Genomic DNA, 17,690 nt, shown 5'->3' with positions numbered 1-17,690 from the left:
TGCTTTCTTCTTGTTAAAGATTATCTTGTCTAGGCATGTCTTGACTTTCTGTGTGCGCATGTGCACACACATGCGACTGTAGGTTGTTTCCATGACATGAGGCAATCTCACAGACTTGCATGTGTGCCCCCTTCACTGTGTGGGTAGGGTCTAGTCGGGTCTGGCACTCAGCAGCCAGCTACACCCTGTCTGACAACGCCAAATGCAGCTCAGCACTCTGCAGGGGCTGCACGATTCCCATTCCATGTTAATCATCCTTTTTTAAACGCTTATTTTTCTTGCTTTATGTGCTTTGTACTTAAACCTTTCTCTCAGTAGAGCATGAATAGGCCTACTTTTGTTAATTTTTATCTATTCTACTTGCTCTAGTTTAGTGTCTTCACTCAGGCGTGCAAACTGTGTCCCAGCAGCCGGATGTCATCTGTCCCAGGAAGGCAAACAGGCAGGCTGCAGGCTTTCCCAGCAGGCCTCTCTCTTCCCCTCCAGACGCTACACACACATCCCTGGCACAACCAGAGCCCTCTCACCCCGTCTAATACGCCCCACCCCACTCGCCTCTGGACAACTGCTCTGACTCAAACGGATTAAAGATGACTCTCTTCTCTCACTTTCTTTTTTTTCCCCTTGACTTCTCTTTTCTTTCCATGCCGGATGAAAGGCCTCCCAGACACCCACTCCATGCACATACCATTCAGGCCAGGACACACAGGAAGTCTATGTGCTGCACGGAGTGGGGGGAGAGCGGGGTGGGAAGTGGCGGAGGAAAGGAGGGAGGGAGGGAGTGCGCACAGTACAGAGGGAGAAAGGGGGGAATGAAGAGAGGAGGGGGGAGACGGGCTAAATGCAAGTCATGTGAAGCTCATGAGAACTAACCTACAAAAGTTGGAATCTTGTTTTCCTTTCAGCGACTATTTACTCTTAATCTTTTGTCTCCTTTCTCGATCTATTAATCTTAATCTTGCAACACAGAACTTTGACTTGGTGCAGATGGTGAGAACAACACATTTCTCTGTGCTGATTTTTGTGAAACAGAAGGCTAGTTATGTAGCTGCCAAATACTAATTTATTGAAGCAATAAATCCTATTTTACTATTGAGTGTAAGGCTGAGTTGCACCAACAATGATTCATTTTTAACCCTGATTAAATCATGATATAACTTTATTTATGTTAAACCAGCTTAACATTAAGAAATATTACATTTAAGTCTCTATCTAAACCTCAGTTTAGTTCTTATTCTAAACCTCAATTAAATTTTATGCTGTTGGAGCAAAACTTCAATAGAGTGCTGCAGGGATGACTGATGCTAATGTCTAAACCAGAAGTTAGCATCTCTCCGGTTCCCTCCACAAAAAGCTGATAGGATTTTTTGATTAGTGCAGAAAACAAGTCCTGTGGCAAACAGCAGTTTGTGATAAACATGTTTTGTTTTCCAATATAATCTTCACAAATGAACACCACTTTTATGATTTGAAGCCTTAATGTAATCACAAGAAGTAGTAGCAGTAGTAGCTAACGTTAGCCTATAAAAAAAATACTACACCACAGCCACATGACTCAACATCACCCCCACTAAGTGACTAGTGCATAGCACTAGTACTGTTTAATGTCCCCAACAACCACTGTAGTCTCATTTGGTTACTTGTTAGCAACAGAAAGTGCTAATATGCTAACTTACTGCTTTAAGACTCATTCTTGTAGCACTCTGTTTAAAATGTGATCTAGTGTTAACTCTAAATTTGACACTTGACAAAGTTTTACTTTTACTTTAATTGAGCAAAATAATTATCTGCTGAGGCATCATTAGTAGGCTAACTAGGCTAACCAACTTTTCTAGCTAGTTAGCAAACTTTATTACTTTTTTGGTACTTTTTAGCTTGCTAGCAAATTGTATAATTTTTTTAACGCTTTAGCTAGCTAACAAAATAACTTTTTGTTGTTTTTAGCCAGCTAGCAAACTACGGAACATTTTTCTTTTTAGCTAGTCAGCAAACAATTGCTGCATCCAAAATCAGTTACAACATACTTCTAGTTCAACATACTTTTCAAATGATCTTTTCAGACAGCACATATCATGTCACTTCCTTACAGCCTCCTTGCCAGCTGAAGACGAGTAACCATGGCAACCCGTGTCAACGACAAACTACTTGCAAAAATAAATTATGCTTACCAAAAAGAAACCTTTCTTACATTTAAATTTGAGCTGTATTTGCGTAACGCCAGATCAGTCTCGTTCGCTGTCTGCCTTTGTCTGTTATGTTGCTGTTGTCATTGTCATTACTACTGCATTGCATTGTGGGATATTTGTGCTGGTGTAGTGTCCAGTGCTTACATACTGTAACATTTCCCCAGAAATATTATGCACCTCGCATAATGATGATTTCCTACTAAAGTTTTGGATATAAAATACCATTTTTTTAACCTTGTATTTAGCCAGTTAGCAACAGAGATCTGCTTCATTTAAATCTAGAAAACCCATTTTAAACTTGTTTTTTGTTTTTGTGATTAGAACTAATCTTAGATTAAAGGAATCTTTGTACGTGTGCAGTGACTGCAACTAAGTTTCTTGATCTCTTTTTTTCTTACAAACTCAGGATGCAGTGGAGTCAAGCTGCAAATAAGTAAGTTGAATTCCTCACAGTTGTTTAGAAGATCTGGTTTTTGCGAGAGGCGCCGTGCCATTTAGTTATGAGATTAGCTTCAGCCCAAATTTGCCATGGAACTGTGAATAATTGCATCACGTGGAATGGAGCTCTCAGTGCATTTGTTACTCTTACAGGGTGTATTGCTTCAGTGTGTGTATGTACGTGTGTGTATGTGTGTGTGTGTGTGTGTGTGTGTGTGTGGGTGGGAGGGTGACTGCAGCCCCAGCTCGCAGGGAACGGCGTCACGTCGCATGCTTTGAATTACTGTACATTTGCGGCTGGTAGACAGTCTGCTGCCAACTGTCTCTCAGTGGATCAGACAGCTAACATCAGCACTGTGGGTTCTGCCACGAGCCCTCCTTTAATTCCCACTCACTGTCTTTTTCCAACACTTGGATTTCTTTCACCGCCGTCTCTCACACATTCACATATGCAAACACAGCTCACTGTCTCTATTTTTTAATCATCTCCACTCACTCAAACTTATCTGTCTTATTATTTATTCATGCCATTTTCTTTCCAGACTCACACAGCATACACAGACACTGACACCCACACACATTCCTGCATGCAGCTCACACAAACTCACAGATTTGTCAGTCTGTTTACACAGTTCACCAGGCAGCTAATCTTTATGGCACTGCTGACTGAAGCCTGTCTTTTGTCGAGAAACGCTCTTAAAAAAAACAGTCAGGTGACTAATCAGGCCACATTACAACAGCTAGATCACTGCCTTAAACTGCTGCCGGGGCCCTTCCAGTGAATCCTGCCCAGGTGGTGCCAGGGAAAGTACTGATGACATCACCAGAAAGGTTTCAACAAAGACAAGCATTCCTCACTCAATCGTAATCCACGGTGTTAATACACAGCCTGACTTCAACCAGACCAAACCAGTCGTGGAGCTTTTCTCTCGCTCCCTGCCTGCACCTCTCGCTCTCTCATCAGCCTCACTTCTAACCCTTTTTTCTAGCTCAATAGCAAACACCTTCCTCCGACTGTGTGCGTCTTAGGAAGTGTGAGCTGATTTGACAATAAGACACTTGACAACATATTTCCAGTACATTTTGCCAGGAACTCCCACACCATTTGTCTCCTGCTTATGTCATATGACTTAAGGAACTTGTTGATTTCTTTCCATTGGTACTGAGAGGTCATTGTTTTAAAAATACACAAAGGTAGTCTTCAAAAGTTCTCTATCCTTTATTACTCATTTTATTTTGAAAGGTCAACCACCAGGATGTCCTGGAATTGTGTCACTTAGTTTTTCATGTTGCAGAAGATTGCCTTGTAGAGCGCTAAAGGCCCTCCCAAAAGTTAGCATCGCTCTAGTTCCCTTCAGAGAAAGCCAATGGGATTTTTTTCTGCTGGATTTCGGATCGGTGCAGAAAGTACAAAAGTTTATGATACTCACACATTTTGTTCAGCAAGATAATAAAAGCTGACTAGTGACTAGCTGACTAGCTGTCTCAGTTTCACCTCCACTAAGTGACTGGTGTTTGCCGTGACTGTGCATGAGAGTCCTGGATATAATCAGGATTTTTTTTATGTAAATGTCATATCCTGGTTTTAGAAAGGCCTTATCCGTGTTATGAAAAAAATGGATAAGCTACCTGCAGTACTTCGATAATAACCAGGATAATGTGTCATGTAAAAAACAGGTTTTTCTTGTTCCATGTAAACCCCATATCCTAAATAATATCCCAAACAATCCGCAAAAAAAATGTTTTATTTTTCTGATTCACTGCTTTGTTCTTGCAATCAGTGCTCACTCTCGTAATTCACAGCCTATGGCGCTCTCTCTATCTCTTGTTCATTAAGACGGGGAAGAGGGGCCAACTTTAAATGTTGCATATTCTACTTTTAAGTCTCTTTTTTACCAGAAAACAGCTGCTTGGAAACTATGCAGATTAGAGTGTGAGAGTGAAGCAATATATTTCAGTAAAGATGCAAGTAAAACCAAAACAATGCGCTATAAGAAGCTAAAATGCCCCATAAAGATGAGAGGAACCTATCGGGTGATGATATTCTGTGGGTTTCTCATGAGCATTCTTGTTCACATGCAAGTAGTCATGCGATCCATTGTTAATAGAAATACTGATTATTTCGTAATTTATAAGGCCACACACTCGTGTGTCTGTGTACGTGAGAAGGAGGAGTGTACTGGCTGAATGTCACGCTCCAGATGAGAGAAACAAACAGTATCATCATCTTCTGTGTCAGGCTACAGCCCCTCATCTCAGAACATTCACACTGTGACCTCTGACCTCTGACTGTAAACATGCAGCTCTGACCCCCTTGCTGTTGTTGTTATTATCATTACTAAGAGCTCTCACAGAAACTGATGTCCGCAGGGGAGAATTTAGTATTTTCTTAATTGTTTTGATAGCATAAAGGCCACTGACAAGTTTGATGCTCCACAATATTTTATTGTTGTCATGACCCTGCTATTTAAAGAATGTGGATCCATTTTTACACAATTTCCTGTCATCTTGTTTGCTACAAATACAGTTTTGATGTCACTGTAGGTATTTATATTTTGATTTATAACATAATCAAATTAAAGTCAATTATGGGAAGTACCCTGCAGTCAGTGTGCTCAGTGTGATTTTTTTGTTGCTACAAATAACTCTAAATAAGAAAATAATTTTAAGGCTCATGGCTCACATTTAGTTTTTCTGCTCCTTGTCATTGTTTTTTCTTTTCTTTTTTTTCAACCTTCCTAAACAGCAAGTGAAACAATACCCAGCGGGCGTCACAAGATAAGTTACTGACGCTCAGGAAGGTTTCCCTTCCCTTTATTTTTTTCTGACCTTTCCTTCGTCAGTCACTTCTATGAAAAAAACTCTCCTACTCACCACCATCTGCTGTACAAACACACCTACTTACACAAAAATACAAACACGCCACCATCACGCTGCCTACACACAGGATATGCAAATTATTCTTGAGCTACACAGCATTTAGCAACTAACTTCCTTCACTGGTAAAGAAAAACATTCTCCTTCAACTTATAAAAGATAAATCGCAGGATTTCTGTTGATATTTTTCTTCTATCTGAACTAATCAACCCAGTGGCCATAAATACTGACTCGCTCAGGATAAGCCTGCAAATAACTCAATCATACACTTCCTGTTTTTGAGCACGTAGTCAGTGACCTCAGAAGGAGGAGCACAGGATGTGCTCCAAGTGGAAGATACAGATAGAGGTTTCCTAGATAGTTTTAATTGAAACACATGTTTAACTTTGGCAGGAGGGGATGGGATGCATCTGTGCAACTGGATAAGTGTTGCGTTGTGTTGTTTGTTCCAGATGGTGTCAAGTCTGATCAAGTTCTTCCAGTGCAAGCAACAGCATTTAGTTTAATCCTTTCACCCTTTCTGAGCAGCTAAGGAATATCTTGCCAATTCATCTATAGAAGGAGACGCTTGCAAAGTATTTATTTTACATTAGAAAATTACAATTAAAGGGATAGTTTGGTGTATTTAATTGGCAGTTGTATACTTATTAATAGTCAGTTTATTGAATACAGTAGATGGTAGTCTGCACATCCAGTCTGGAGAAGCAGAGAGGGGCATGAGCGAGGAAGCTAAGTGATGTACTCCTCTGGACAGAGTCAGCCATGAAAGATATTTTAGCCACTTAAAAAAAGGTCCCAAAAATCAATCAAATCAATACCAGTTTAAGTGTACACTGACATTATATAAACCAAACTCCAGAGGTGAAATCAGTCATTTTACCTTGTAGAACATGGGAGGTTCTGGTCTACTGCTGCCTTGATCTGTTAGTTTGTTTATATAATTGTGTGACCTTGGTGAATCCAACCCATCCTTTTAAACCATCTAAGTCATTATTAAGGATTAACAGATCAAAGCAGTGGAGGACCAGCAACTCCTGTGTTCTGCCAGGTAAAATAACTGATTTTATCTAAAGGGTTTGGCTGGTTTGGAGAGTGTGATATTTGGTTTATATAAGGTGGTATTCACAAGAAAAGGCTATCTGACAGCTAAGTAAAGCAGATAAAATATTCCAAATATAGCATACACTTAAACTGATATTGATTTTTTTTTGTAGACATTTTCAAGTGGCTAAAATATGTTTTACTGCCAACCCTGCCAGAACAGTGTTCACTGCTTGGCCTCCTACACTCCTGCTGCTTCTCCAAACTCAGGTCATGCCAAACACCATCTGCTGCAGGTAAGTGTGCTGATGTACAAGTCAATCAAACTGAAGAGACTATGCAGAAGAATTACTAGTATTAGTATTTGCAGAGCCATGGACAATATTACTCTCTCAGTTTTGTAGAAAATGTTCATTGAAAAAATACACCGCTCAACAGGGGGAGGTATGGCGGGGCTGAGGAGACAAGGAATGAGGAGGAGGGAATATAGTATGTTAAAATATGTGAACACATTGGTTTAACATAATTTTCTTTTACAAAATATACAATTTTATTCATTGAATTTGTTAAATACACATTTCTTCTGTTAAAAACATTCAAGTTGACATGAGAAAAACTCCTTGAAAAGTGCATGTTTTAAAGAAAATGGATTTCTTTTTTTAATGCCTAAAGAGCAATAAAAAAAAAAAGAAAATGTGAGGTCATTTTTCCATGTTTGTAAGCATTATTTAATATTTGCGTTATTCACCACTGCTTTTATTTTTATGTCCAGTGACACTGATCGCTTTTCTTTTTCTCTCACTTTTCCCTTCTGGTTACTTTGGTCACATTCAGTAGTTTGCTGTGAATAAACAACATAGCCATGTGAGAACCGTCACGTTTTCTCTGAAGTTTAGCCTGTCCACAGTGGTATACACTGGGAGGACTTAATGTCATATGCTGAGGGAGTCTGTGGTAAATCTTCTGTCTCTGAATTCAGTTTTCATCAACAACATGTTCACCAGGCATTTTGCCATACTAACTGACACACTAATTACATGTAAACTCCTATAGTCCCCACCCCTCACTTCGGTCACAAGATATTTTGCTAATCATCGTGATGTTTCATCATCCGGGGTTGTTGTATCCTCATGAATGAGAAGTGAGACCCACGCCAGACAGCGTTTACTCTAAATGTGACTACAAATTGCTCAATCCGTCTGTCACAACACGAAACTGTCTGACTAAGTAGCAGGCCTGAGATTTATTTGTACTACTTGTTTGGCTCTATTTGTTTATTTGTTTGTTTGTTTTGTAAATGACCCTGGCGTGGTCTCGAGTAGGTTTGCCGGAATACCTTCCGCTTTTCCCTCCCTAGACAGACAGGCTGTAGACCACAGACCCACTTTAGATAAGATTTTGTCAACAGGAACCACATTTGAGAGGATGTTTGTTGTTTGATGTACCTTCAGTGAACTAATGTTATGCTGTCATTAAATAGATGTTGACTTCCTCTGTATACTACATGCCGAGTGCTTAAAGTGAAAAAAGTGTGTCCTCTTCTCACTGTGGGAGAAACAAGTAAGTAAAAACCCGTCGAATTAAAGGACCAGCATATGATTTCGTGGTGTTTAGGACTGAGCTTGCAGATTGCGAACACCGGGGTCCAAGCATGTAGGAGAACCTGAGGCTGCTAAACTTTCAAAAAAAAGGGTGAAAGGTCATATCTAGAGTCGCTGTTTGTTTTGCCTTTTCTGGGCTACTGCATCAGGGTTCCTGCGGATTTCAACAAGTTAAATTTAAGACTTTTAAAGACCATTTAGGACCATCAGGAATGCAATTTAAGACCTGAAAAAAGTACAAGGATATGAAGGAAAATTGTATAAATGGTAATGAGTCTTTGTTCTAGTGTCACTTTACTGCTGCAGATTGATTTTCTATTCATCAACTAATGTAATATCTCAGAAATTCACAGACTTAAGCTTCTAAACTGTGAATATTTGCTGTTTTTAACTCTTCTTTGATCATAAATGTAATATCTGTGGGTTTAGCATTGCTGGACAATGAAAAGATTAAATATCTCTATTTGGGATGTTAAAAGTTGTGATGAGCATTCATTGTCTGGGGGTTTGCATTGCAGAAATTCTATATGTGAGGAGGATTTTTTAAATTTAGTTTAATTTGTTGTGTGTTGTGCCCCCAGTCTGTGATTTTCACCAAAACACATTCAAAAGCAAGACCAAAGTGCTGTATAAAGAAATGTAACTTCATAATCCAGTCATTTTTTAAGATCTAATTAAAACCTAAAATTCAGATGATTGGATTTAAGACTTTTTAAGCACTGACAGAAACCCTGTTAGAACATGGCATTACAACATGGTGGCCTCCATGCCACCTGTAAATATAAAAAACTCTTTCTAAGCTAATGAAAACATAACAGTTCTTATTTTCAGGTTATTATACAGTAATGGAACCATGAATATTGTATTCAGTTCCTGACATACTCGGCCAATATATCCATGTAAATCTTATTTACTTTAAGTAAGTGAAAAAACAGTAAACTTGTAAGCATTCCTCGGTGTGACGAAGAGTCAAGTGTCTCCACTTGGCAGTCCACAGGTCTGGATTGTGTATTTGAGCCAAAGGTCACACTTTGGGATCATTAATTCACTGGTGCTTCAACTTGTTGCACATTAGTTAGTTATTAGTGGTTAGTTACACATTATATATGTTAGTTAATGGCTGTAATGGTTGGATTGGTTACTCATGAGTATGTGTTGCTCAAAGCATGATGATATCCTTTTCAACCACAAACCTGCTTTAATTTACAAAAATCAAAGCTGCATAATTCACTCTAAAAAATGTTGCAAACGGATAACTGCAGAGTAACAAAATATATTTTATTTTGCGTTGAAAAACTGCATTTAAGCCCAAAGTTGGAGACATGCTACTTAATTATTATTCTATGGGACGCGCTGTGATTGGCTCCTCCGCGGTCTGTCGTCACACGCAGCTCCTCTGGGGCAAAAAAAAAAAAAAAAAAATCCTTCAGTGGTGCTCAGACCGTGTCTCTCTCTGTTTGGAGAAAACCCGCTGTGAAGTTTAAGCAGTGACAGGAGTAAACCCATGAAAGAAAACGGGCGACGGATAGTTTCAACGCTGGACTCGTGTGGCTTCTTACTTTTTCCGCTGTAATTGTGTGTTTTAACGACTTTACATTGGTGGCTTTTCAACGCGAAGTCCAAGTCGCCGGGATTTCCTCTCATCTCGAAGTTCCCAAAGATGAACTTCGGTCCGGTGGTCGGGAAACTTTCTGTAAGTAAACGCGACAATAACTGTCTGAATACTTGCTCTTTTGAATGTGCATAATGTATATTTGATCAACATTAGCTTATATAATCTTTATTAGAGCGTTAATGATGGTTAAAAATGCTAATAAGTTGGCTTGTCTTGTACGCGCTCCCGACGCTACAGCGGGACAGTCAATCGTCGTGTCCAGAAGGGAAACCTCGATTTGAGGAACTCTCGCGAGATTTTTTCGCATTGTCTACACATTGGTCACCTTGTATAAATTTACTATGTTTCATATCATGACAACGTTGTGGCGTAAATCTGAGTAAGTTTATGGTCAAAAAAACACTTGGTTGAGATGAGGGGAAAGATCATATTCCCGGTTTAAGTGATCAGTCTCGCGAGATCGGGCACAAGTCTGGGGTTCCCTTCTAGCCACGGTGTCAGTCAAGATGGCAAAACTGGCAAAACTGGCAAAACTTACATATTGAGTCAAATTGTCGCCAGGAGAGTTTCGATAACATAAATTACCGACTGTCTCATTAAGTTGAAGCCTAGACCGAGAAAACCTCGACTCTTTTGGGAAGCTTTGGTGTGACATGCGACCAGAAATCACTGCCTCGGCCTGTGAACTTGTTGGGGAGGATGAAACAAGCCCGTTCATTGTCCCGCAAGCGCTCATGCACAGGAAGCAACATTGTGTTTGTTGTTGTTGTTGATCAAAGTGTTTATTTGCAGAGAAGATGTATTCATATGAAGGCCCCTCTCCCTGGCTTCTGTGCTCGGTACAGTGCATGTGCTGTATCATTCACTCATCTACCCCCCCCCCTCCCAACATTACAACCACCATCTGTGTTGGACATCATGTGGTCATATTGTTCAGACATTCAGCATATGATGGCTCTTGGTCTGTCACAGCGGATGTAGCTTTCCCTATAGGAGCTATTAATAAGCGCAGTGATTGCAACTATGCCCTGGCGTGGAGTGCACTTAATGCTGAAACAAGATTTTAAATCAAAAGTGTGTGAAAAGAGCAAGATGCAGGGGTTTGCTGACATGTCTGAAGCAGTTTGACCCCTTAAAAAGCCCCAAATTCACCTTGCCAGTTCATCAATTAAAGCCACAAAGTCTCTCAGCAGTTTTTCCAGCAAGTTTATTCCACTCTCAGACCTTCACAGAGACGTCTTTTCATTCCTTGGCTGTTGTTTTTTCCGACAGTGCAGCACCAAAGCCTGACACCACGAATGCTGTATGCTCGCTGTTACACCTCTAAGTGTAAACCAGTTTTTGAAAGCTTCTTTGGAGTAATGTGAAATATGTGATTAATTTCTAAACTGGACAATCTGAGGGTGTGCACTTTCCTTTAAACACTTTGATTACTGGTTTACAGTGAGATAAGAAGTGGAAAATTAATCAGCGGTCCCAATAACAGAGCAAATTAAGACATGCAGGACTGCAACTAAAGATTATTTACGTAATCAAGTAATCTGTTCATCATTTTCTTGATTAGCCAATTAGGTTTTTGGTCAAGAAAATAGTAAAAAATGTTAATCAGTGTTTCCCGAAACCCAAGGTGACTTTTTTGTTTTGTCCACAACCCAATATATTTTCATTTTATTGGCATAGAAGACAGATGGCGGGAAATATTCACATTTTAGAATTGGTCATTTTTTCTGTTAAAAAAAAGACTCAAAATGATTAATCAGTTATCACATTAGTTGTCAATAAATCTAATAATCAATTCATAATTGTTGCAGTTCTAAAAATATGTGATTTTTAAATGGGATGCTGGTTGGGTGTTCATTTCCCCTCGACACTATATTTACTGGTTTACAGAGTGAGATAAGAGGTAGAAAATGAGTCACAGTTCCTAGTAGAAGAAGAATAAGGCATGGCTTTTTTTGTGGTTGATTTGGGCATCAGTGTGCATCGTTAAAATGCCAAATGCATTTCATCACAGATGCCGAGGGCTGCGACTTGTTTATTTTTGGACTTGACTTATCTGTTAGTTAATTGATTTGTTTTTTGGTCAATAACATGTCAAGAAATTGTGAAAAATGTTTATCAGTGTTTCCCAAAGCCAAAGGTGACATCCTCCGATGTCTTGTTTTGCCCACAAACCAAAGATATTCAGTTTATTGTCTTTGAGGACTAAAGAAAAGATAATCACTGACATTTCTTCAGAAAAAAATACTCAAAGCAATTAATCAGTTATCAAAATAGTTGGCGATTAATTTAATAGTTGATAACTGATCCACCTAATCATTGCAGCTCTATATGCATGGCTCCTTTTGTGGTTGACTAGGGTGTCTGAGTTGGCCATTAAACTGATAAATATTGTGACATTTCATCACAGATGCCTACTGTAGCTCTGCTTACCTTAAATGTAGCTGCTGAAGTGAATGTAACATCTGCTGGTGTGTGTTCAGAGCCTCGGTGTTTGTTTTCTGCGTTGTCTGATCTGTGTTTTAAGTCATGCAGTCTTCCATTACTGAAATCAGATTTACTTCTCCGGGTGGCAAAGTCAATGTTTATCTCTTCTGTAAACCACAGTACATTCTCGAGGCCTCGCCAGCAGGCCCTGTTGCTAAGGGACTATGAGGAAACTTCACCCCCCCACCTCCCCACCCTCCACCCCGATCCCCCCCCTCTCTAACCCCCCCTCCAACACACCCCTTCAAATTGCCTGAGTGTACGTGCCTGGCCCTCCAGTAAACTTCCTGTCTCGAGTACACAGATGAGTTGATATTAGTGGCATCAATTTACTTCTGAGAATTGTCATGCCCATGCAAATGTACACTAGATTTTTATCTGTGATTGCTTACTTTGTCTGGGTGTTGGTTCACACAGGAAATATCCCTCTCTGTCTCTATGGACAACACAGACAAGGGCAGGACTGACATCTGGGACAAGTGGAGGCCAAGCTGTGTCACTGGGGACTTAGCAGTGGTCAACAAATTGGCCACTCTAGAGTCCTTAATACTGTAACTGCTGCTTATTGCTGCTCTGCATAGTGACCATGTGAACAGTTATAACCCAGCCTGTGGCCTTAGAGAGGCTGCAGGGACACTGAATGATGCAATGGGCTGCAACCAATTCACTGTCAGATACCAGGTGGTTGTGTCCCCTTTTATGTTTTACTGTCACAGTTTCCACTTAGGTGTTTATCCTAGAGAGCGGACATGTGTTTTCGCTGTTTTATGGCTTTATTATTGTGATGGAACCTGTTGATGTGATTCATTCTCCTTTTATCAAACGCCGGCTGACTCACTTAGGGAGTGCCACCTGTTCAGGTGCTACACGCTCACGTAATGCATACCAACAGAGGCAAGTCAGAGCTCACACATGAATGGTCCGGTCGGCGTTGAGATAAGTGGGGATAATTTATGGTGTGTCAAATGTCACCAGATAAACAGATTGACCTCAGAAAGCTTCATCCCAAAATGTTTTTCAGACCCAAGTAGCAACTCATTCCACTTCACACAGGGTCATTGGAATTTATGAAGTACTTTGAGGTAAGGCTGTGCAATTAATTTAATCAAAATGGCAATAATGGCCAAGGGAAATATCCAAACCGCAGAAGCTGAAAGTGCTGTAGAGACACTCTGGTCTACAAAGCTTGTTCTCCAGATGTAAGAAAACATGTTGGGTACATTCTAGGGCCGCAACTAACGATTATTTTCATTATCGGTTAATCTGTCGAGTATTTTCTTGATTAACCGATTAGTTGTTTAATCCTTAAAATGTCAGAAAATTGTCAAAAAATTTTCACCACTGTTTTTCAAAGCCCAGTGATATGTCTTGTTTTGTCCACCGTATCATAGAGGAATTAAAAAATACAGAAAATATTCACATTTAAGAAGCTGAAATCAGAAAATTTGGACTTTCCTTTATTAAAAAATGACTCAGAACTATCAAAATAGTTAGTGATTAATTTAATAGTCGATTAATAATCAATAAGGTTAATCAGTAAATCGTTCCAGCTCTTGTACGGTCGCCAACAAATGTCACACCATCATGATTTTAATAGCTGTTTTTCAGTGAAAGTCCATTTCCATGAAAAGATTATCATCAGATTCACTGATCATGAATCATATCTGTCAGAATAATTTCAATATGATTTTTATTATTTTTACCACATTGATTTATTTACCATATTGTGGAGCCCTAATTTGAGGTGCAGTACTACAGTGCTGTAGCTCTTGCGTGTGTACAAGTCATCTGATGGGTCAAATCACATGAGTTAGAAGTTAACTGTCCTCTTTGAGGACATTACACCAGAAATGGCTGCTGGTTGCCAAAGGGTACAAAGCTATTCTCAGCTTCTTTTCCTTTTCCTTCTTTTTTTTTCATACTAATTTCTATTTTTATGCTACCTGTTTACAGGGTTTTAAGATGCAGAAAGTGGTAGCTATTTGGTCAACTGTGTGTAGAGGTGTATTTTATGAGTGTGTGTACATACTTGCAAGCATTGTGTTCATGTTGGCCTGTAAAATCATAAAGGAGGCGGAAATGTTTTTTCTCCCCAAATGCTACTAAAGCAAATGTGGGCATTTCAGTAGAGCAGAAACAATAGGTCAGCTGCTCTTCAACTATTTTGATGATCTACTAATTGTTTCCGTCATTTTTCAAACAAAAATGTCAAACAACTTTAATTTGCTGCTTTTCTTTGTTTTACATCATTGAATATCATTTGGTTTTGGCCTGTTTATGTGGTCACCTTGGGTTGTGAGGAACTGTGATTAACATTTCTTTTGACAATGTTTGGACATTTAATAGACAAAGTAATTGATTAATTGAAAAAAGGGATAAAAAAATCATTGTGACTTGAAGTTATAATGGTGCTTTTGGCTGCTGGCTGATTGTCAAGTTGCCACGCTATTCATACTGCATTTAATCAAGAGAAAATCACGAGGTAGAAAGAAGTCACCATTAGAATCCTGTTATATGTGGGCAGGTCATTGATTAATCAACTTAACCAGAAATAGAAAACTACCAATAATGGTTGAGTCATGTTTTTTGCTGTCTTTTTTTGTTGTAGTCTGTGTGAGTATTAAGTCAATCTCTTGGCTGAACAAAAACATGGCATTTTTCAGTGTCACTAGACATGTTGTATACCAAAAAATCAGTCAGTTAGTTGAGAAACGAATCAGCAGATTAACTGATGATGAAAATTAGGGCTGAAACTGATTTTATTTTTTATTATTGATGTATCTGCCAATTATTTTCACGCTTATTAGATCAGTTGTTCAGTCTATAAACAGTCAAAAAAATGCTCATCAGATTTTCCTGGAGCTGATGGTGATGTCAAATTGGTCCTTTTATCCAACCAGCAGTCCTTAACCTAAAGATTCTTAATTCAAATGACAAGAAGAGCAGCAAATCTTCACATTTAAGAAGCTGTAGTGAGCAAGTGTTTGACATTTTGCTTGAAAAATTACTAAAACGATTGATCAATTGTCAAAATAGGTGGCAACTAATTTTCTCCAGGTGGATTTATCAATTAATTGACTAATTGCTGCAACTCTAATTAAAATAATTGTGAGTTGCGGACCTACATTTCATACTACAGAGCTGAAAAAGACTGCACTGTAGTAAGCCTGCAACGATCAGCTCTTTTCATTATCTGTTGATCTGTGGAATATATTTTTTTATTAATCAAGGCTGTTTATCATTTAGTCTGTTATGTTTCAGAAAATAGTGAAAAATGCTCTTTGCAATTTGCCAAGGCCAAGTTGACATATTCAGATTGCTTGTTTTGTGTGACCAAAAGTCCAAAAGGCAAACGTTTTCAATTTACTCTCAATAGAAGAGTGAAAGATGCCAAATATTTACTTTTTTTTGTAACTTTGTTTATTGAATTTTCAAGGAAACCAACATTAACAGAATAATTGCACAAGTAAGTTACTTGGCAGGAGCATAAAAATACCACATCAAAAACAAGTATACAACAACACAGGCTTTGCTGCAGAAATATAACAAAACAAAGAAACAAATGTATTAAAACAGTAGTTCACAGGTCACAGAGATCAGACAATACAGTCTGTAACAACTGTCCGTTCATCTTAACATCCTGGATGCTGTGTTTACACATACCAGACCGCTTACAAAAATATAAATATACATGACTCTGAAACTGCAGGGAAATTTAGTGGCTTAACATGAGAACAGAAGGGGCTCTGCATTCAAAGAATTTGTTTATAGACCCTTTAAGTGTGTGCCTAATTATTTCCAGCTTTATGCAATGTAAAGCAGCTATAATCCAGTGAGCATGGGAAGGAGGTGGAGAGGATGCAGATTTGAGAAGCAGAAACCTGTGGAGTTTTGTAACTTTTGCCTTAAAAAAACAGTTGAATTATTAATTAATTTCAGAGTATTTGCAGATTAATGTCCTGATTAATCGACTAATCTTTCAGCTCCGCTCTGTAGTCGAGATACATGACACCATACGACATCAGGGTGGCATAAGGTTTGCATCAGTGCTATATCCTCTGGCTTCCTGCTCTCCTGGATGAACTGTTGAGTCTTAGAACAAACTCAACCTTTGTCCAGAAAATGGACCTCTGTTTACAAAGACATAAATCCAACATAAATTCCAGCTATTGATCGTCACTTAAGCCCTTGTTTCCCTGCTACACCAGCCACATATTCTACATTTTTTCTGTGATGTGTTTATAGAGAAGGCTATAAACTGGCTGCTCTTCATGGACTTTCTTTCCCTTTAACACAAAGACAAGCTTTAATGGAGCTAATGTGATTGTCTCTAGAGCGAGGTGATGGATTCCTGCGCATACTTTAATCTATTAGTCATCCTTTCTTGCTCTTTTCGTTCTCTCCCCTTCTGGAGTTGTCTTGTGAGTCGCGGCTCAGCCTTCTCTGTGAAGAGGCCTAATCAGAATTTGAAATGGCAAAGTTAATAGCCCTCCTTCGCATAAATCTCTAAATTCAATTTGCAGATTGACGTTCAAGTTCTAGGTACTTGCTTACCCCTCAATAACATGCTCTGTGACTCATAATGATGTTGTGTTCATGTGCAGCAGCCATTCCTCAGAAACCACAGAGACCTCTCAACACAAACAAATTGGAAAATGTGTGTCACAATGCACCTGCTGACAACTTTTGAACCCTTCGAAATTTCAGCAGCCCCTCTACATTACAGTCCTGAAAACAATAACCACGTTTTGATGTGGTCAGCATCGACGTCAGGGTGTGATTTTCGAAACCTGACGGCCAGGAAAGTCACCAAAAATGTCGTCATCACAGATTTGTTATTGCATTTTTTCTCTCGGGCATGAGGGTGAATGTCACCTAACCTGCTTGTCGCACTCGTCTAATCAGCGAAGCACACCTCCTGAGGAAACTCAAGAATTTGTGTCGCGGAGCTGCTGCTTCCCTGAGTTATAAATATCCAGCCTAGCGGATATGTTGTGGGTCTAATCGGGTGCTGGGCTTGCTCGGAGGCAGGCTGCTGTGGAGGGAACAGTTTGGAGCTGAACCCTTCATGAAGCCTCTGTATTGTCTCGAGCTTCCTGTGCTCCCTGAGAGGAGGGGGCAGTCGCTTTTCACACGCTCCCACACATACACTGCATGTGTGGTTGTGTACTCTATTGTATGCGCGTATGCATGTGTGTCTTCTTCAGCGAGTGCGTGCAGGTTTTGCGGTTTTCACTGAGTAATTGCTTGTCTGACAGCTTTTAAATGACAGGGGAGTCATTCTTTTCATTTTGTATCATTCAGATTTATAATGATAAATAATGTGTCTGAGCTTGGCTGAACTTTAGATTTATTTACAAGTGTCTGACTTTTTTCTCTTGACATAAACTGGGTTGTACTTGTCTTTATCGTCTAACACAGAATGTCAGTGTAATTTATCACTCA

The 17,690-nt window shown here is 39.4% G+C and overlaps 1 protein-coding gene across 1 annotated transcript in view; it reads left to right on the top strand.

Annotated features, from left to right (window-relative positions):
* Positions 1-9,167: 9,167 nt before the first annotated feature.
* Positions 9,168-17,690, top strand: part of tnfrsfa (tumor necrosis factor receptor superfamily, member a) — a 31,374-nt gene continuing 22,851 nt past the window's right edge. The window contains exon 1 of the mRNA XM_084746081.1: positions 9,168-9,836. Within this exon, the coding sequence (XP_084602207.1) occupies positions 9,804-9,836 (33 nt within the window). The 5' untranslated portion in view covers positions 9,168-9,803. The remainder of the gene's footprint in view (positions 9,837-17,690) is intronic.

The sequence above is a fragment of the Lutjanus erythropterus genome, chromosome 20, assembly GCF_056507025.1.
Source record: "Lutjanus erythropterus isolate fLutEry1 chromosome 20, fLutEry1.hap2, whole genome shotgun sequence".
Taxonomy (NCBI): domain Eukaryota; kingdom Metazoa; phylum Chordata; class Actinopteri; order Lutjaniformes; family Lutjanidae; genus Lutjanus; species Lutjanus erythropterus.
The sequence above is the reverse complement of the archived record's forward strand: the minus strand, read 5'-3'. Positions and strand labels throughout refer to the sequence as shown.